Consider the following 17,643-nt stretch of genomic DNA (forward strand, 5'->3'; position numbering starts at 1 on the left):
TTTTCTTTCTAATTAGTTTTGGTTTGTAAGAGATCTGATCTATTCATCTCAAAACAGTGCATTGTACTGTTGTTGTTGTTTTTTGTTTTATTTTGTTTGTTAAGAAATAGTAAAGTTGGAATAATCAGTGAAACTGCATGTTATGTATTATACAGTATGTAAAGGTGGTTTGCATTGGAATAATATTTTCCTTTTTATTTTTTGCACTTTTCTTCTCTAGCTGCAAGTCCCTGTGCAACTGCAGGATGTGACCCAAATGCTAACTGTGATGATTCTACAGGTTCAGCTGAATGTGTCTGTAATGATGGGTTCATAGGAGATGGCATCGAATGTTCTGATCCATGCTCAAGTCACATTGTTCTCAATGACATCTGGAGAAGTACATCTAATGTAGGCAGCTATAGTCTTCATTGTGACAAAGGTTTGAGTGGATGGCATCGCTTTATTGGCAAAGGAGGCATTAACATGCCAGAATACTGTGTGCCAAAACAGAGTTGTGGTACTACTGCCCCAATGTGGCTGAGTGGATCCCATCCGATGGTTAGCGATGGTATAATAAGTCGCACTGCTTGTTCCAACTTTAATGACGATTGTTGTCACTGGTCAGCAACTATTCAGATTAAAGCTTGTCCTGCTGGATATTATGTATATGAACTGAGTGGAATACAAGATTGCTATGTAGCATATTGCACAGGTGAGTACTTTACTCTGGAATATAACATAACAGGCTATAGCTACTATACCAATTAAAATTGAGATATTTAGCAAAGCTCTGTTCAGTAAGACATACAGGATGACAAGCTTTCTAATCTCCATCCAAAGATAGCACTTACTACATAAACATGCTAGAATATGTATACTTATGTGTGATTTTTCTTTTTCATGATTCATCAGACTTGAGTTCTAAGTCTATTGGAGCATACACACGGTCAGATTTGTCAGACTTGTCAGATTTGTCAGATGAACGATTGAACGATTAAACGATTTGAACGATTTTACCAAAGTTTTGAACGATTTGAACGATTGAATGATTTTTGACTGCATTAAAATGAATGGAATCGTCCAAGTCTGACTGCAAACACATCAGATGTCAAATATCGTTATCTGACCATCGGGAACGCGCATCGTTGATCGTCCATCGTTCAGGCATGTCAGATATGAACGATTTTCCTTCAGATATGAACGACTGAACGATTTTTAAATCATTTTCGTTCATATCTGAAGGAAAAATCTGACCGTGTGTATGCACCATATAACATGCGTTCTACTGTATGCCTAAACATACATGTAAATATAAGAAATATGTGGCATGGGGATGGAATTTACTGTGATTCACATATGGAATAATTCCTGAGTAGTTCTTATAATATTATATACAATATGGAAGTCCCAAAGTTAAAACGAAACAGATATCATATTTTTTTTTAATATGTCCTCTTCAATTTCAACTTTAATTCTTCCCCATATAACAAATATACATTTAAAAACGAAATTAGGCCCAGGTGCTGAGGAGTTAAAGTAACCCTTCCAGATATAACACAGCTGAGTGAGAGAGTCACTCTCACCACAACACAATAGGATATAAAAAACAAAAGCAGCCGTAGTATCTGAGGGTTTAGAAGTGAATGTCATTCAGAGCAGTTCTAAATACTGTGAGCACTGAATGGAAGCACTTGCACTTTGTTTGGCAGACTAAAACGGAGACTGCTTTTCCAGGTGTCACAGCCTGTGAGCGGCTTTACCAAAAGCCTCACATTCATGTCTCCCATCCACCTGCAGAATTAACTTCCACCTGAAACCCTCTAGAATACATCGGTCACACGGACCCTCCAGAGCGGCTTCCCATCACCACTTGAGTTCCGCACAGCTTGGGTTGAACACCGGAGCCAGCCATCTGTGGACGTGGTTTGCTGTACCGCTATTGCTGGATTTCCACTCAGCATAACATGGGACGGTACCAACACCTGTGCAGGTATTACCCAGTGCTGTGGAACATTCACACAATATGTGTTTATTTGGAATTCTATTGCACTAGTGCGTGGACCATCTTCAATATACCCCATATGGAAACTCTTTTCTAACTGAGGAACACTATTATAGCCATCACTTGTTTAGGGGTCTGGACTCCAGGATAAATTGATTATTGAAGTACCATTGCTTGCTCATTTGAATTCACATTGTTGCAATACGTTATAATAGCTGCTATTTTTAATATTGTTTTTTCATGTATTCATTTTGTCAATAAATGTTGCAATTATATTTAGAACTGCTCTGAGTGACATTCACTTCTAAACCCTCAGATACTACGGCTGCTTTTGTATTTTTTATAACAAATATACATTAACAGGCAAACAAAAAAAATAGCGAAACAATGCAATAAACTAATGCTTTCAGGAATGAAATTACACCTTTGTTATATACTGAAATGTAAAATGGTGACTATACTTACAAAGCCAGGGGAGAGATAGGGACACAGGGCCTGATTCAGACCCGCTCGCGGGTCGATGGTGGCCCAGTGCGCATGCTCGGCATGCTCAATGCGCGTGTGCGAGCCCCGTAGCGAGTGAGATCTTCACTCGCTCTGGAGCTTGCAGCAATACGGGGCAGCTGTCGATGTTGATCGACAGCTTGCCCCATTTTGTAGGCGGGTAGGGGGGGTGGCTGAGCAAACGGAGGCATTCCCGAAAGAACACCTGCCGTTTGTGGGCGGCCCTACTGACATCACTCGTGATGTCAGTAGTGGACTTCCGGCTCTATTAGAGCCGGAAGTCCACTTGGCATTGCGAGTGCAGAGACCCTACCATAAGGGTCTCCTCGCAATGCAGATGGTCGCAATAATCACAACCATCTCTAGGCCACTCGCACAAGCTGTGGGTGGTCACCCACAGCTGTTCAAGTGGCCTGGAGGCCGGAATAAATAAAATAGGGATGCCCCGATTCAGAGATAGTGCACGCAAATAGCGTGCACCTCTGAATCAGGCTCACAGTACATTTCAAAAAGTTACTGAAAACACCTCACAAAGCACCTTTATGTGAATGTGAATATGTTTAATCTTGGGTTCATGTAAAATGTAATAGGTTTGTTAACGTCCCCCCTGATATTAATGTACTAGTTTTGTAGACTCGTCATTCGTTTTGTTGTGAGCAAGGCAACATATGAATAGATTGCAGGTATATCCAACTGATGCCAGACATATGCATTGTATGTCCTTGTGTGCATAGCATGGACGTGCAGATAATGTATCCAAACAGTGGTTTTTAGCCAAAAGATTGAGTGACTTAGTGGAGAAGATGGGTGACTGGGCTGGCCCTTGTAGGCAGTATAATAATATGTATAAAAATAATAGGCTTTAATTCACTGAATTTACCTCATGTATGTGACAACATCATTTAAAAAGAAAAATCATACATACTCTGCACTCACCTAATTACCCTTCAAACTATAATTTATTTAAATTGAGGGAACATTGGTTCTTTATACCAGCTGAATAATGTTGCATTGCTAATTTCCTCTGGTTTGTTTTTGGCTTGCCTTTAAACAAACTGTGGGCCTTATTCAGGTTGGATCGCATGGCTGTGTTTGCACGCAGCCAGCCGATGTTTGCATTCTGCATATACCTATGCATCGGAAATCAATCACAATGAGCATGCAGTCCAAGCGCATAGTGATTGATATGAAGTGACCATTTGGGGGTGGAGAGGGTGGGGTTGTCGGTGGAAAGTTGGCGTGTTTGTGTTGAACGCCTTTACAGGGCCATATATAATTAAGCCCCTGCAATTGTATATGCTGGCAGAGGTCTAGATGGTGACAGGAAGTTTAGCAGCTTGTACGGCAGGGTCAGGTCAACTACAATTGTGCATATGGTTCTGATGTTAATCGACATTTACCAATGTTTTCATGATTTGCAGATTCATGTCAAGGGAAGTGGGTGGCTTTATAAAGTGGTGGGCGTCTAGGTATAGTGCTGCGGTTGCTGTGCGATTGCAGTTATTAGCATATTTTTGCATCGGCTGGGTATGTGCGATCGCAGCCGTGTGATCTGTGCTGAATCAGGCCCTGTGTCTACTTTGCCTCATTATGCATCCCTTTCGCTATCGTATGCTGACAGCATATGCTTGAGTTGTGCTGTTAACAGATATAGTGGGAGATGTAATCTGATTAACTGGAGAGTGATAAACGACCAGCCACTCAGCTCCCAACTGTCATGTTACAGGCTGTGTTTGAAAAATGACAGTTGGGAGCTGATTGGCTGGTGGTTTATCACTCTCCAGTTTACCACGTTTTAGAGCTTAGTTCATCTCCCCCAGTAAGAGGTCTGTGAAGCGGAGAAAGGTTTGCTCATGCTGGATGAAGGAGTGGCTGCTGCAGAGGAATTCTCTCTCACACATACCACTGCTAATGGAAATTTGGGAGAATAATCCAGAAGACTACCAGAGCTTCCTGTGGATGGATGATGCCACGTTCCAGGAATTTCTTGGCCTAGTGATGCCATACATCACAGGATACCAAGCTGCGGAGGGCCATACCTGCTGAGGAGAGGCTGATCACTACTCTGCGATTCCTGGTGACTGGAAGATCTGTGGCTGACCTAAAGTTTGGCACAGTGATCTCAACACAAGCTTTGGGTCTCATTGTACAAGAGACCTTCAAAGAGATATTCACCATCCTCAAGGTGCAGTAATTCAAGGTAAGAACAATTTTTAATGTCTCTCAATGTTATATGCTGCTGGACTCAACTGTGTGCCCCCAAGTGTTATTTGTATGCTGCTCTTATGATAAATGCTGCTCGACTACGCTGTATGCCCCCAAGTGTTATTCATTTTCTGCCCTTATGCTAAATGCTGCTGGACTCCATTGTATGCCCCCGAAGTGTTATTCTCTTACTGCCCTTCTACTAAATGCTTCTGGACTCCACTGTATACCCCTGAACTATTATTCTTTTGCTGTCCTTATGCTAAATGCTGCTGGACTGCAGAGAATTCCCCCCAAGTGTTATTCATTTGCTGCCCCTATGCTAAATCCTTAAAAACTCCACTGTATGCCCCCCAAGTGTTATTCATTTTCTGCCCTTATACTAAATGCTGCTGGACTCCATTGTAAGTCACCCAAATGTTATTCGCTTACTGCCCTTATACTAAATGCTGCTGGACTCCACTGTATGCCCCCCAAGGGTTATTCTCTTTCTGCCCTTATACTAAATGCTGCTGGACTCCACTGTATGCCCCCCAAGTGTTATTAGTTATCTGCCCTTATGATAACTGCTGCTGGACTACAGTGAATGCCCCTGAAGTGTTATTAGTTTGCTGTCCTAATGCTAAATGCTGCTCGTCTCCACTTTATGCCCCCAAAGTATTTTTCGATTTCTGCCCTTATGCTATATGATGTTGGACAGATATATGTGTTTAGAGCTATATTTTAATTTTGTATTTTTGTTTTTAGTTTCCTTTGACAATTGAGGATTGGCAATTAATTGCACATGACTTCGAGTCAAGTTGAAATTTCCCAAATTGCATTGAGGCAATATGTGGGAACTTATCTGCATAACACCACCTGCCAACACTTGTACTGCTGTATGTAGAACAATTATAAATGTATTTTTAGTATAGTGTTGATGGCCACTGTTAATGCGAACAATGAATATTTATATTTGGATGGGGAAAAATGGCCATGCATCAGATGGTGGGTTTATCAAGTACACTGTATTTTATGAAAGGATGATGTCCAAAAGCCTACATTTACCTCCCAATGCAAAAAAAACTCAGTTTTGTGTTTGTAGCAGATGAGGCATTTGCTTTGCATGAACACTTAATGAAGCCCTTTGCTCAAAGGAGATTGACTAAAGAAAGGCGGATTTTCAATTATCGACTATCAAAGGCAAGGCGCACTATGGAGAATGTCTCTGGCATCATGTGTAGTAGGTTTTGCATATTCAATACACCCATTAATTTACATGTAGACAAAATTGAGTGGGTGGTTTTGGCCTGCTGTGCCCTTCATAATTTGCTTTAGTGGAAATCCACTTACCTATGGCCACTATCTACATCACTAGCAGATCCTACTAACGGCATAGACGAGAGTGATATGTGGACATATGTGTCTATAACATGGTTTCCCATGGTGGCCTCTATACTGTGTGTGCAAAACAGGTCAAGGAGGACTAGCTGGCCTACTTCAATGCAGAGGGGGCAGTGTCTTGGCAGGAAGACTGTATTTGAGAATGTCTTTTGGTAATTCTGCCCCTTGTATTATAAATAAAAACACATTTGCTTTCATAAATTATTTTGTGTATCAAGTTTTTATGAATATTAATCTACTATATAAAAGCAAAAATTTGTCCTTCTGTCTTTCTATACAAATCGACAACAGAGAGAGGAAAAGAAGACTCTTTTTAGGGGGCACTCTAATTTCAATATGTAATGTTGTAGTTATAAAACTTAACTTTTAATACATCTCATTATTAAGAAGAAAAATATCCTAAAATATAAAGATATTTAGACATACACATAAAAAGTTATTAAATAAAGATCATGGTATTATGATCCAACACTTACTCATATACAGATCTGTATCACATCCAAAAGGTGAAAAAGAGTAACTCTTGTAATTTTTCACCTATTAAATCAAAGGTATTTGGGACAGATGAATATGTCATAATAGCTGCATCAATTGCATGACATCAGACAAACCCCATAACAAAGTTCATTGTACATTTGCATACAAAGAAGTCAAAATAGCTCTTGTAATATTTCCAACTATCAACTCAGAAAAGGAAATTTAAAACAGGTGAAATCATCACAAACTGAGAACCTGCTTTTCGTTTCAAGTATTACACTGCATATATTGTCCAGCATCAATTTTTCAAATAATAGTTGCCTATGGATCGCTAATATAGATAGAAACCAGGCACATTAATTTCAGATTTATGATATTGAATTGATACTGATTATGTATAGTCAGCTCTGAAAAGCATACACCTTTACTTGGGATAGGGATCTACTGTCAGTTATTTGCCCGTCGGCAGAGAATAGTTTATGAGAGTCCCTTATCCCAAAGCGTATGATAAAAAGATTTTCCTGCATCTGCTGTCAGTTCCAAGATATGGGGCTGATGAGAGTACAGATAGTGAGTTTAGATAGTGGAGATGTAATGATCAGTAATAAAACAACTGTGTATATAGAGCATAGTGCAACTTAAAAACTGGGTGACAATATATTTAACCAAATAAGTATTTGGAATAAGAAAATAAGGTTATTTTCTTATCATATATTCCATACAACATCATATAAATTATATTGTTTTAACCATCCATTGGTAATACACCTACCACAGGTATTAACCCTAAGGATAATTTTATATGTAATCAGAGAGGAAGTGGAAACTCCTCTGTTCCAGTCCACTGTGGTTCTGACTGAGCATTTGTCCTAGGTAGTGAATACTCACTATAAGAAACCCAGATGGAAGTACTGGGAGGGAAAAGTTGTATCTCCCATATTGAGATATGGGGGAATGATTCTCTTGGTAGGGTTAAACCCTACTATCTCTAAGGAGGCACAGTAAGAAAATAGTAAGGTACCTGTATTTAGAGGTCTATATGAAGAATAGCTGTTCGAATAGTAGGGATCTGGTGTACGCACAACCAATGTCCCTATAAACCAACACGCGTTTCACCCCTTAAGCTTGGTCATGGTCTCGTGTATTGAGAAATGCATGTGCTTTAATCAGGAAGTACGGACTCACAGCATAACAGCCACTGGGTCCGAGAGCCAATCACCACAGTGGGAGTGACATATGACGTCTGATCACCTTTGTGACAAGCTTCCCAGCTGCCAAATCTAGGAGTCAATCACAGCTGTGGGTGGGATATGTGAACGGCATCCCAAATGTTTATTCTAATGATTAAACACCACCGCGGGTGGGACATTTGTCATCTGATCACACTGTGTTAGACAGGGTTCAGAGCCAATGGAACGTAATGTCCAGGCTACTGAATCCTCCACCCAATCATTGTTATGGGTGGCACATATATGCATGGCCTATTTATGATGATCCTGTGATAGACAGGTATCATAGCCAATAGCTATATATCCTAGGTTAATAAGTTCATAGATAGCTTGTTTCATACTGTTATCCATCACGGGTATGCATATAACGTTACATAGTAATATTAGCAATACCAATGTTAATGGACATTAACAAGCCCATTCAGCAGGTTGGTAGCTGTAACATAACTCCTTCCTAATTGGTTAGCAAGTTGTTCTATTTACCATGGTACTTAACAAAACATTCATACATCAGTATGAGTGTGTATTAAGGACAGTCAGAAAGTTGATTGGATTATAGCCATTTTGGCAAAAGTTAGTGAACATTTAATGATTGAAGATTTTAATTACAGAGAAATGCAGAGTTCCTTTGGGTATATGTTTGAGTAGAAAAAAAAATATAATATATAAAAATAAAGAACAGAAGTAATTATAAAATAATTATAAACATATACACGGTAGAAGCCCAAAAATCAATAAATAAACAAATAAGCGACACGGCAAAAGCCAAAGAATTAAGGTTACAGATAGAAGACTAATATTAATTGCAAAAAACATCAAGTATATATCATCAATTTCTGCAGATAGGATCCCTGGAAGAAATGTATGTATTGTGAGTTCTATAGAGGAGAAAATGTTTGGTAGTTTTGAAAGTCTAACAATAAAACAGACATGAGCAAGAAAAGAAAGAGAAAAAGAAGATAACATCATTCTAGCTGGAAAAGAGAGATCCGATAGTAGTTAGCAGACCAAAAATAATAGATATTAATATTAAATGCATATGTACATATACATACATATACAAATTCATATACATACAGTCAGGTCCATAAATATTGGGACATTGACAGAATTTTCATATTTTGGCCTCTATTCACCACCACAATGGCTTTGAAATGAAACAAACAAGATGTGATTTAACTGCAGACTTTCAGATTTAATTTGAGGGTAATTACATCCAAATCAGGTGAACGGTGTAGGAATTACAACGGTTTCTATATGTGCCTCCCACTTTTTAAGGGGCCAAAAGTAATGGGACAAACTAAACAATTTTAAATCTAACTTTCACTTTTTAATACTTTGTTGCAAATCCTTTGCAGGCAATTACAGCCTGAAGTCTGGAATGCATAGACATCACCAGACGCTATGTTTCGTCCCTGGTGATGCTCTGCCAGGCCTCTACTGCAAATGTCTTCAGTTCCTGCTTGTTCTTGGGGCATTTTCCCTTCAGTTTTGTATTCATCAAGTGAAATGCATGCTCAATCGGATTCAGGTCAGGGGATTGACTTGGCCATTGCATAACATTCCACTTTTTAGCCTTAAAAAACTCTTTGGTTGCTTTTGCCTTATGCTTCGGGTCATTGTCCATCTGCACTATGAAGCGCTGTCCAATGAGTTCTGAAGAATTTGACTGAATATGAGCATATAATATTGCCCGAAACACTTCAGAATTCATTCTGCTGCTTTCGTCAGCAGTCACATCATCAATAAATACAAGGGAACCAGTTCCATTGGCAGCCATACATGCCCACGCCATGACAGTACCACCACCATGCTTCACTGATTAGGTGGTATGTTTTGGATCATGAGCAGTTGCTTTCCTTCTCTTCCCATCACTCTGGTACAAGTTGATCTTTGTCTCATCTGTCCATAGGATGTTGTTCCAGAACTGTAATGGCTTTTTTAGATGTTGTTTAGCAAACTCTAATCTGGTCTTCCTGTCTTTGTGGATCACCAATGGTTTGCATCTTGTGGTGAACCCTCTATATTCACTCTTGTGAAGTCTTCTCTTGATTGTTGACTTGGACACATATACATCTACCTCCTGGAGAGTGTTTGTGATTTGGCCAACTGTTGTGAAGGGGTTTTTCTTCACCAGGGAAATAATTATTTTGTCATCCACCACAGTTGTTTTCCGTGGTCTTCCGGGTCTTTTGGTGTTGCTGAGCTCTCCGATGCGTTCTTTCTTTTTAAGAATGTTCCAAACAGTTGATTTGGCCACACCTAATGTTTTTGCTATCTCTCTGATGGGTTTGTTTTGATTTTTCAGCCTAATGATGGCTTGTTTCACTGATAGTGACAGCTCTTTGGATCTCATTTTGAGAGTTGACAGCAACTGATTCCAAATGCAAATGTCACACCTAGAATCAACTCCAGACCTTTTACCTGCTTAATTGATAATGAAATAACGAGGTAATAGCTCACACCAGTCCATGAAATAGCTTTTGAGTTGATAGTCCCATTACTTTTGGCCACTTAAAAAGTGGGAGACACATATTGAAACTGTTGTAATTCCTACACCGTTCACCCGATTTGGATGTAATTACCCTCAAATTAAATCTGAAAGTCTGCAGTTAAAGCACATCTTGTTTGTTTCATTTCAAAACCATTGTGGTGGTGAATAGAGGACAAAATATGAAAATTCTGTCAATGTCCCAATATTTATGGACCTGACTGTATATGCACGTATACATCCACATATAACAACATATACATAATTGGTAGTATATGAGTTGTAAGGGGAAAAAGGGGCAGAAAACATGAGGGATCAAAAAGATTACCATGAGATATCAAAGAAAAGCTCCATAGTTTATATTCTCATTCAAACCATATGGGGCAAGTATTATGAGTTTGAAGATCCACTCACTCTCTTTATGCAATAGTGAGTTCATCACATCCCCTCCTCTGATCCCCAAAATTATTTTTTCAAGACCATAGGGTCTGATAGAATTTAATTGTCCTCCATGTTTCTTATATACATGTTTCACTAATGTTGTTATATGTTTCATATTAGTAAATTCCTAATATTACCAGCATGTTCTAAGATTCACTGCTTCAGAGCTCTTGAAGTCATCCCAACATACCTCAATCCACAAACGCATTCTATGCAATAGATGACTCCAGATGCATTGCAAATAAGGAACGTAGCAATTGAGCATGTTTCTTCCAATTTATCTTCCACTGTGTGTTTCTTGATCATATAAGCTTTACAGCTTCTGCATGCATATGATCCTTTGGCCTGCAAGGTCTTTGTAGTGGTTCTTGTAAAATGACTCTGAACTATGGAGTCTTTGATCATCCTGGATCTACTCCAGCTCATCAATGTTTGACTCGGTATTCTTTCTCTTAAATCCGTGTCCATTAGTAAGATGGCCAGTTCTTGTTAGTCATATTTTTAATATCTCTCCATTCCTTGCAGAAATTTCCTACAAAGCGCATACTACCAACTCCTTTTGGTTTCTCTTTGTTTGTTGGAAAAATAAGTGACTCCCTATTTGTTTGAGCTGTCTGCTGTATTGCTCGTTTTATGGTACGATGACTATAGCCCCTATAACTCAATCTCTGCTTAATTCGATACTTCTTTCTTTAAACACTCGATTGTCAGAGCAATTTCTGTCTAAGGTGTAAAAATTCGCCTTTTGGTATATTTTGCACTATAGATGGGAAGTTGGAGCTTGTACTGTGAAGGAGGCTATTTGTTGCGGTGCTTTTTGGGTATAACTCTGTATGAATATTTCCATCCGTATCTCTTTTGATTTTTAGATCTAAAAATGCCACTTCTGTTTTGCTTACTTCCATGGTTAGATGGGAATTCAGGTTGTTATTATTTCATTTATTGATAAACTGTTGTAGGAGATACTCTGATCCTCTCCAAATGAGTAGAATGTCATCTATGTTTCTAACCCATAATATGGCATTTTCAGTGTAGGATTCATTATCCAGGCCAAAACATATTCTTGTTCCCACCAACCTAAGTACATATTTGCGTAGGTGGGCACACAAGCTGCGCCCATCGCAGTACCATGTATTTGTAGAAAGAACCTGTCATTAAAAGTTAAATAATTTTTGCACAGAACGAACTCCAGAAGTTCCAGGAGAAAGTCATTTAATTCTTTGTTGTCCCTCATATTCAGGAAATGGTTGACTGCCTTCAGGCCCATCTGATGATCAATACTAGTATATAGAGACTCGACATCCAATGTAACCAGCAGCCAGTCATCCCTAATTTTGATGCCAGTGATTTTGCATAGCACATCTGATGTATCCTGAATATAGGATGGTAGGCTCACTACAAATTCCCTCAGATGTAGGTCAATGAATGTGCTAGCCTGTTCACTGAGACGCCCAATGTCAGAGACAATTGGTCTGCCCAGAGGTTTATTATTTCTCTTGTGAATTTTTGGCAGCATATAAAAGGTAGGGACTTTTGGGTTTTTGACCATCAAGTAGTTGTATTCTTGTTTTTTTATCGTCCCTTCTCTTACCACCTTGTTAATAAACCTATTGTAGGGAATTAAAAAATTATCTGTGGGATTACAAAATAGTTGTTTATAACAGTTTTCATCAAGCAGCTGCCTTAGTGCTTCCTCAATGTAGAGTTATTTTGGCCAGATGACTATATTACATTACTATATATTACAGTTCATCCACCTGTGGCATTGCAATGGCATTGAACCTAGGGCATGATTCAGACCCGGTTTTTAGGCTGCATTCGCACGCTGCTGACCAATTGTCGCTATCTGCGCATGTGTATGCATCACAGTGTGCATGCACGAGCCAGTCATTGCTATCAGGAAGTGATCACCCACAACACACAGACTGCTCCCCTGTTTGACTGACAGAATGTGCCATTTGTGGGGGGTGACAGGGGAAGGTCCTTGAAAATGGGGGAGTGGTGTTGCAAATGCAGGCATGTCTGAGCATCAAAACACCATTTCTAAGGCATGCATAATTAAAAGGCAGCATCACTGTACACATTACCAGGCTGTTTTAAGCACAGAAGCACTCACAGTGCTTGTGGTAGGTTAGGGTCAACCACAAGCACTGAGTATGCCTCCGATGGTTCTCGATGTTACCAATTGTTATATACATTTCTTGGAGATAACTTGTGCTGCAAAAGAAAAGGGGGCATCTTAGACTCATGTGCGATCGATCTGCCACCGCATGCTAAGACATAGTGTGTGTACTAATGTCTTGCCATGTGAACACTGCTTTCTTTTGCATATATTAGCAGCTGATGTCTGCATGCAAACTCATCTAGTGAGTGGGTCTGAATCAGGACCCTACAGACCTTATTTAATTTTCTAAAGTCATTACAGAAGCAAATGGATCCCAAGCATTTAGGCATGAGCACTATGGGATTATTCCACTCGCTTGTGAATTCTTCCACTACCCCAAGTTGCAACATGTCCTCCACCTCTCACTTCACTGCAGCCCTTCTTGCTTCCAGTATTCTATACAGCCAATGCTTAACTACAACTCTTGGTGGAGTAACAATATACTGTAATGCTCAATTATTTTGGAACACCCTGGTATATTAAAAAAAACATCCTTATTCCAAGCTACCATCTCCACTGCTTGCTGTTTTTAGTCAAAGTCAGGGAAGACTCTATGGGAACTAAGCAGTCCTCAGTTTTCACTGCTCTCAACATTAGCGTCAGAGTTTTCACTGCCTACAGCTTTAACAGGTTGATGTGAGACACTTGTTCTATTTGCCATCTACCCAGTTGCTGTACTTGATAATTAACAGGTCCTACAGCCTTTATCACTTCATAAGGGCCTTGCCAATGTGCATACAACTTACTTTCCTGATTGGGCACCTTGTCACCTGGATTAAAGGTGTGTCTGGTTTCTTGGGTATCATAACACCTCTTGTGCCATTCCCTGTGCTTCTTCCAGGTGTTGCTTAACCAATAGACTGACCCATTGTAATCGGTCACACAATTGGGCTACAAACTGTACCACATTTGGTTTCATGGGTCCCTGTTGTTCCCAGCCTTCTTTAAGAATATCCAAAATTCCTTGGGGTTGTCTGCCAATTAAAAGTTCAAAGGGACTATACCCTTTTGATGCCTGGGGTATCTCCAGTACTGCAAACATGAGGTAGGGCAACAGAGTATCTAGTATTTTATTTATTGAGCCAAACCTCACCTAATAATTTGTTTAAGGGTCCTTTGAACCACTCAACCAACCCATCATTCTGCAGGTTATAGACCGAGATCTGTAGCCTCTGTACCCCTTGCACCTTACACAACTCTTTCATTAAGCCTGACATTAAGGGTGTTCCCTGTTCCATTAGGATTTCTTTAGGGATCCAAAACACATGTATACTAGTAGTAGCTATTTTGCTATTGTATTTGACTTAATATATCTAAGTGGTATTGTGTAGCATAATCAAGTATTATCAGAACATATTGATGGCCCCAGTCCATCTTCTATAAGGGACCTACTATATCCATGCCAACCTGCTCAAAAAGTCCTGGAATTATTGGATGAGGTATGAGAGGAGCTCATAAATCTGGTTTAGGAATGGTCCACTGACACACTGTGGAGGCTTGGCAGTATCTCTTAATGGCCATGTAGACTCCTGTCCTGTAAAACCTCTGGAGGACTTTATTTAGGGTTTTTACTCCCACAAATGTCTCCCCATAAGGTGTGTATGGGCTGCCACTAATATTAAAGGGACATGTACTTGTGGCACCAAGAGCTGGTTATCTACAGTACTTTCTCATGAACCACTGGCAACCTTAATAGCATTTCCCATTCTAGTATAAAGTATTATTCACACGGGGCTGGCCTCTCAGCCTTCCACACTCCATTCACTTTCACCACATATCTGAAGGAACTTTCTAATGCACAATCATTTAATTGGTCTTGAGCAAAGTCTTGGAATGACACAGTCCTGGGTACAGGAGACCAATCTTCTTCTCCAACTGGCAAAGTCTCTGTTGTTTCGCTTCCTTCTCCTGCCAGGACAACTACCTCATGTCCTCTGGAATGAAGCACTGGTCTGATTGCAGCCAAAGCCTGGCACCCAGGCTCCATATATTGCTGCTTTCTGATTTCTCCCTCTAGTTCCAGAATGTGAGCAAAAGGATCATGTTGGGTCGGATGTCCAACTGGTAATTCAGGTGCCAGCAAGTCTGAATTGATCTGGTTGACTATAATATCACAGAATAATGGGATATGGCAACCTTGGTGCTATTGCTTCTAACAGTTGCACTGTTGTCCTCTCATGGTTATGTGAGGACAGACATGGTCATATTCCTCTGTGGCCCCATGGACACACATGACCTTTACTGATGTCAGTCGGTCCATCAGTCCTTCTGGAACCTGAGTGCTGGACACCAGGATAACTTCACTGCCCAAATCCACCAATACCAATACTGCCTTTTGTCATATCAGGATGGTCATTAAGAATAGCCATGCTCTAGCCCAGCATTTTTCAACAACTGTGCCATGGCACACTAGTGTGCCACGAGCGGGTTGCCAAGTGTACCATGGTGGTCAGCTCAGGGCACTTATATTGTAGTGCATATTATTCATGAGGAGGCCAATGTAGTGTGTTTTATTCCTGTGGAGGCCAATGTAGTGTGTTTTATTTTTTTGGACACCATTATGTGTGTATATTTTTATGTGAGAGCCAATGTTATCATTAGTCATGAACACCACATCCCCAGATGGTGTGTCTTGGCAATTTAAGAATATATTGTAGTTTGCCTAAAGTTGAAAAGGTTGAAAATCACTGCTCTTGCCATTAAAGAGGATTAGGTCAAACAAACAGGGAATGTGGAGTCTAGTTGCCCCACCGAACAATCCATCTATTTTTTTCTGACTCCTTTCTTTGATGTCCAGCCCATTTTCTTCAGAGCATAAAAACAATCAATAACTGTTGCCAGTTCTTAAAATGACTGAAGATCGCTCTGCAGGAGCCATTTTTGCAGTTCCCGGTTTAGATTCCACACACAATGGTCAACTGCCAGGATTTCCATGATTCTGTCTGGTGGGTTTCATTCAGGCTCAGTTACAAAATCACTTTGCTTTCCCAGGCCCTGTTACTCCTATTTGCACCAGAATTGAGGTCTTTAGCTGTTGATAATTTGCCTCCTGAGTTATTTGCATATCCACATAGACCCACTGTGCTTCACCTGTCAAATAAGAAGCCAGTTGTACAACCTAATACTCTATTGGCCATTTAAGCCAAGTTGCCATCCTTTCAAAAGACAACGGAAATGCCTCAACATTATCTGATTGGGTCATTTTCTGCATTACAGCAGGCATGCATTCATCCAGTTGCAGCTTACAGAGCTCAGCCCACAGCAGTTTGTTGCTCTCCACCTGGTCTTCAGCAACTGCTAGCATGTGGGCTTGCTGAGCCTGTTGTGCCACAGCTAGATAAGTTAAGTCTGGGAGGATTTTCTCCATCTTGTTCTCTGACTAAGTAGCAAAATTGGGCCTCTCTTATCATGCACCAGCAAGCCAGTAGTTGGAAGCCTATATAAACTAGCGGCAACTGTGTATTAGGCACAAAACTCCAAAAAAGTGGGTTTAAACTGTCTTGCAAATTAATTGTTTGTTCACAAAACATATAGGAACAAATTTCCCTGGTTTACTTGTACCACACTGTGTTTCAATACAGTTAAAACATTTGTTCATTTGGCACTACAATAGCCACCCATAACTAAAGCACTGTCTCTTTAATGGGCTTATACAGACCAACACAGATACCTTTAGCAGCATGTGCTTAAAAGTCTGTTCCTCAACCAAACTTAACAAGTGCAAGTAAAATCACAGAGAAACACATTTGGTGCTTTTTAGCCAAATTTGTTTCTGCTACAACAAACCTCAGAAACATTTCTGTTTGTTTTGAAATAATTAAACTGTGTGTACACTTGTTTCTCTTCACAATTAACCCAGCATAACTTTTCCACATGTGCAAATAAACCAATTTTTACAGGCCAGTTAAGCTCACTCACCAACCCAAAATACAGCGTTTGGTCTCTGCCACGCGAATCATGGCTAGCAAAAATTATCCCATGAATGACACTATTTTGTAAGATTGTCCTTACAAAAAACATATGTGATATCAGTTGCACTTGTTAGATGGATTTTTACTGATGAAAATGTTACATCTACAATTTCCCAAACAGCATATGAATCTCTGACACTAAGCTAAACATTAGCAGCTCAATGTCACCTGGCCAACTAGTTCAGAATCAGGAGCACCTTCCCCCTGACTCCCAGAATAATTTATGCTTCACACAGACATACACCAATCAGACCCATGCAGAACAAATGTGTTATAAAGCTATCCAGCAGGGAACAACAGCTTTACACACACACATACTGTATATAGATAGATAGACTGTTTACAGTGGTGAAACAACTGGTGCTTTAATCAATGTTCCAGGGTCCAGGACCCCTTCATCAGGACATACAATAGTGAATCAAACATTACAAATTTAAATACAAAAATTATCAAGACTCTCCCACCCCTTCTCCTGCGGGTCCCTGGCTTCTAACACCGCACGTCCGGCCTCTGAAGTGACATCACAACGGAAGTGGAATCATCCCAGTCTAGCCACTGGGAGGAGGGTTCCATACTGGCAAACACAAACAAAGCAGAGTTTGTTTACATCCCCATGGTAACAGCAGCGTGTGGTGTCCACCAGACGCTCCCAACTGCTTCTGACCCAAATCCACAAGACAAATAAATACATGTACATTGCTGTATTACAGGTGTGCTATCCCCAGGAAGGCAGCCAAGCAAGGTATACCTAGGCTCCATGTGCCTCCAGAGTGCATGCTCCCTTTGATCCAACC

The 17,643-nt window shown here is 40.1% G+C and overlaps 1 protein-coding gene across 1 annotated transcript in view; it reads left to right on the top strand.

Annotated features, from left to right (window-relative positions):
* Positions 1-17,643, top strand: part of LOC148508605 (uncharacterized) — a 653,608-nt gene that overhangs the window by 251,875 nt on the left and 384,090 nt on the right. The window contains exon 10 of the mRNA XM_088444305.1: positions 221-694. Within this exon, the coding sequence (XP_088300431.1) occupies positions 221-694 (474 nt within the window). The remainder of the gene's footprint in view (positions 1-220; positions 695-17,643) is intronic.

This window comes from Taudactylus pleione, unplaced genomic scaffold (assembly GCF_031769625.1).
Source record: "Taudactylus pleione unplaced genomic scaffold, aTauple2 ptg000353l, whole genome shotgun sequence".
NCBI lineage: Eukaryota > Metazoa > Chordata > Amphibia > Anura > Myobatrachidae > Taudactylus > Taudactylus pleione.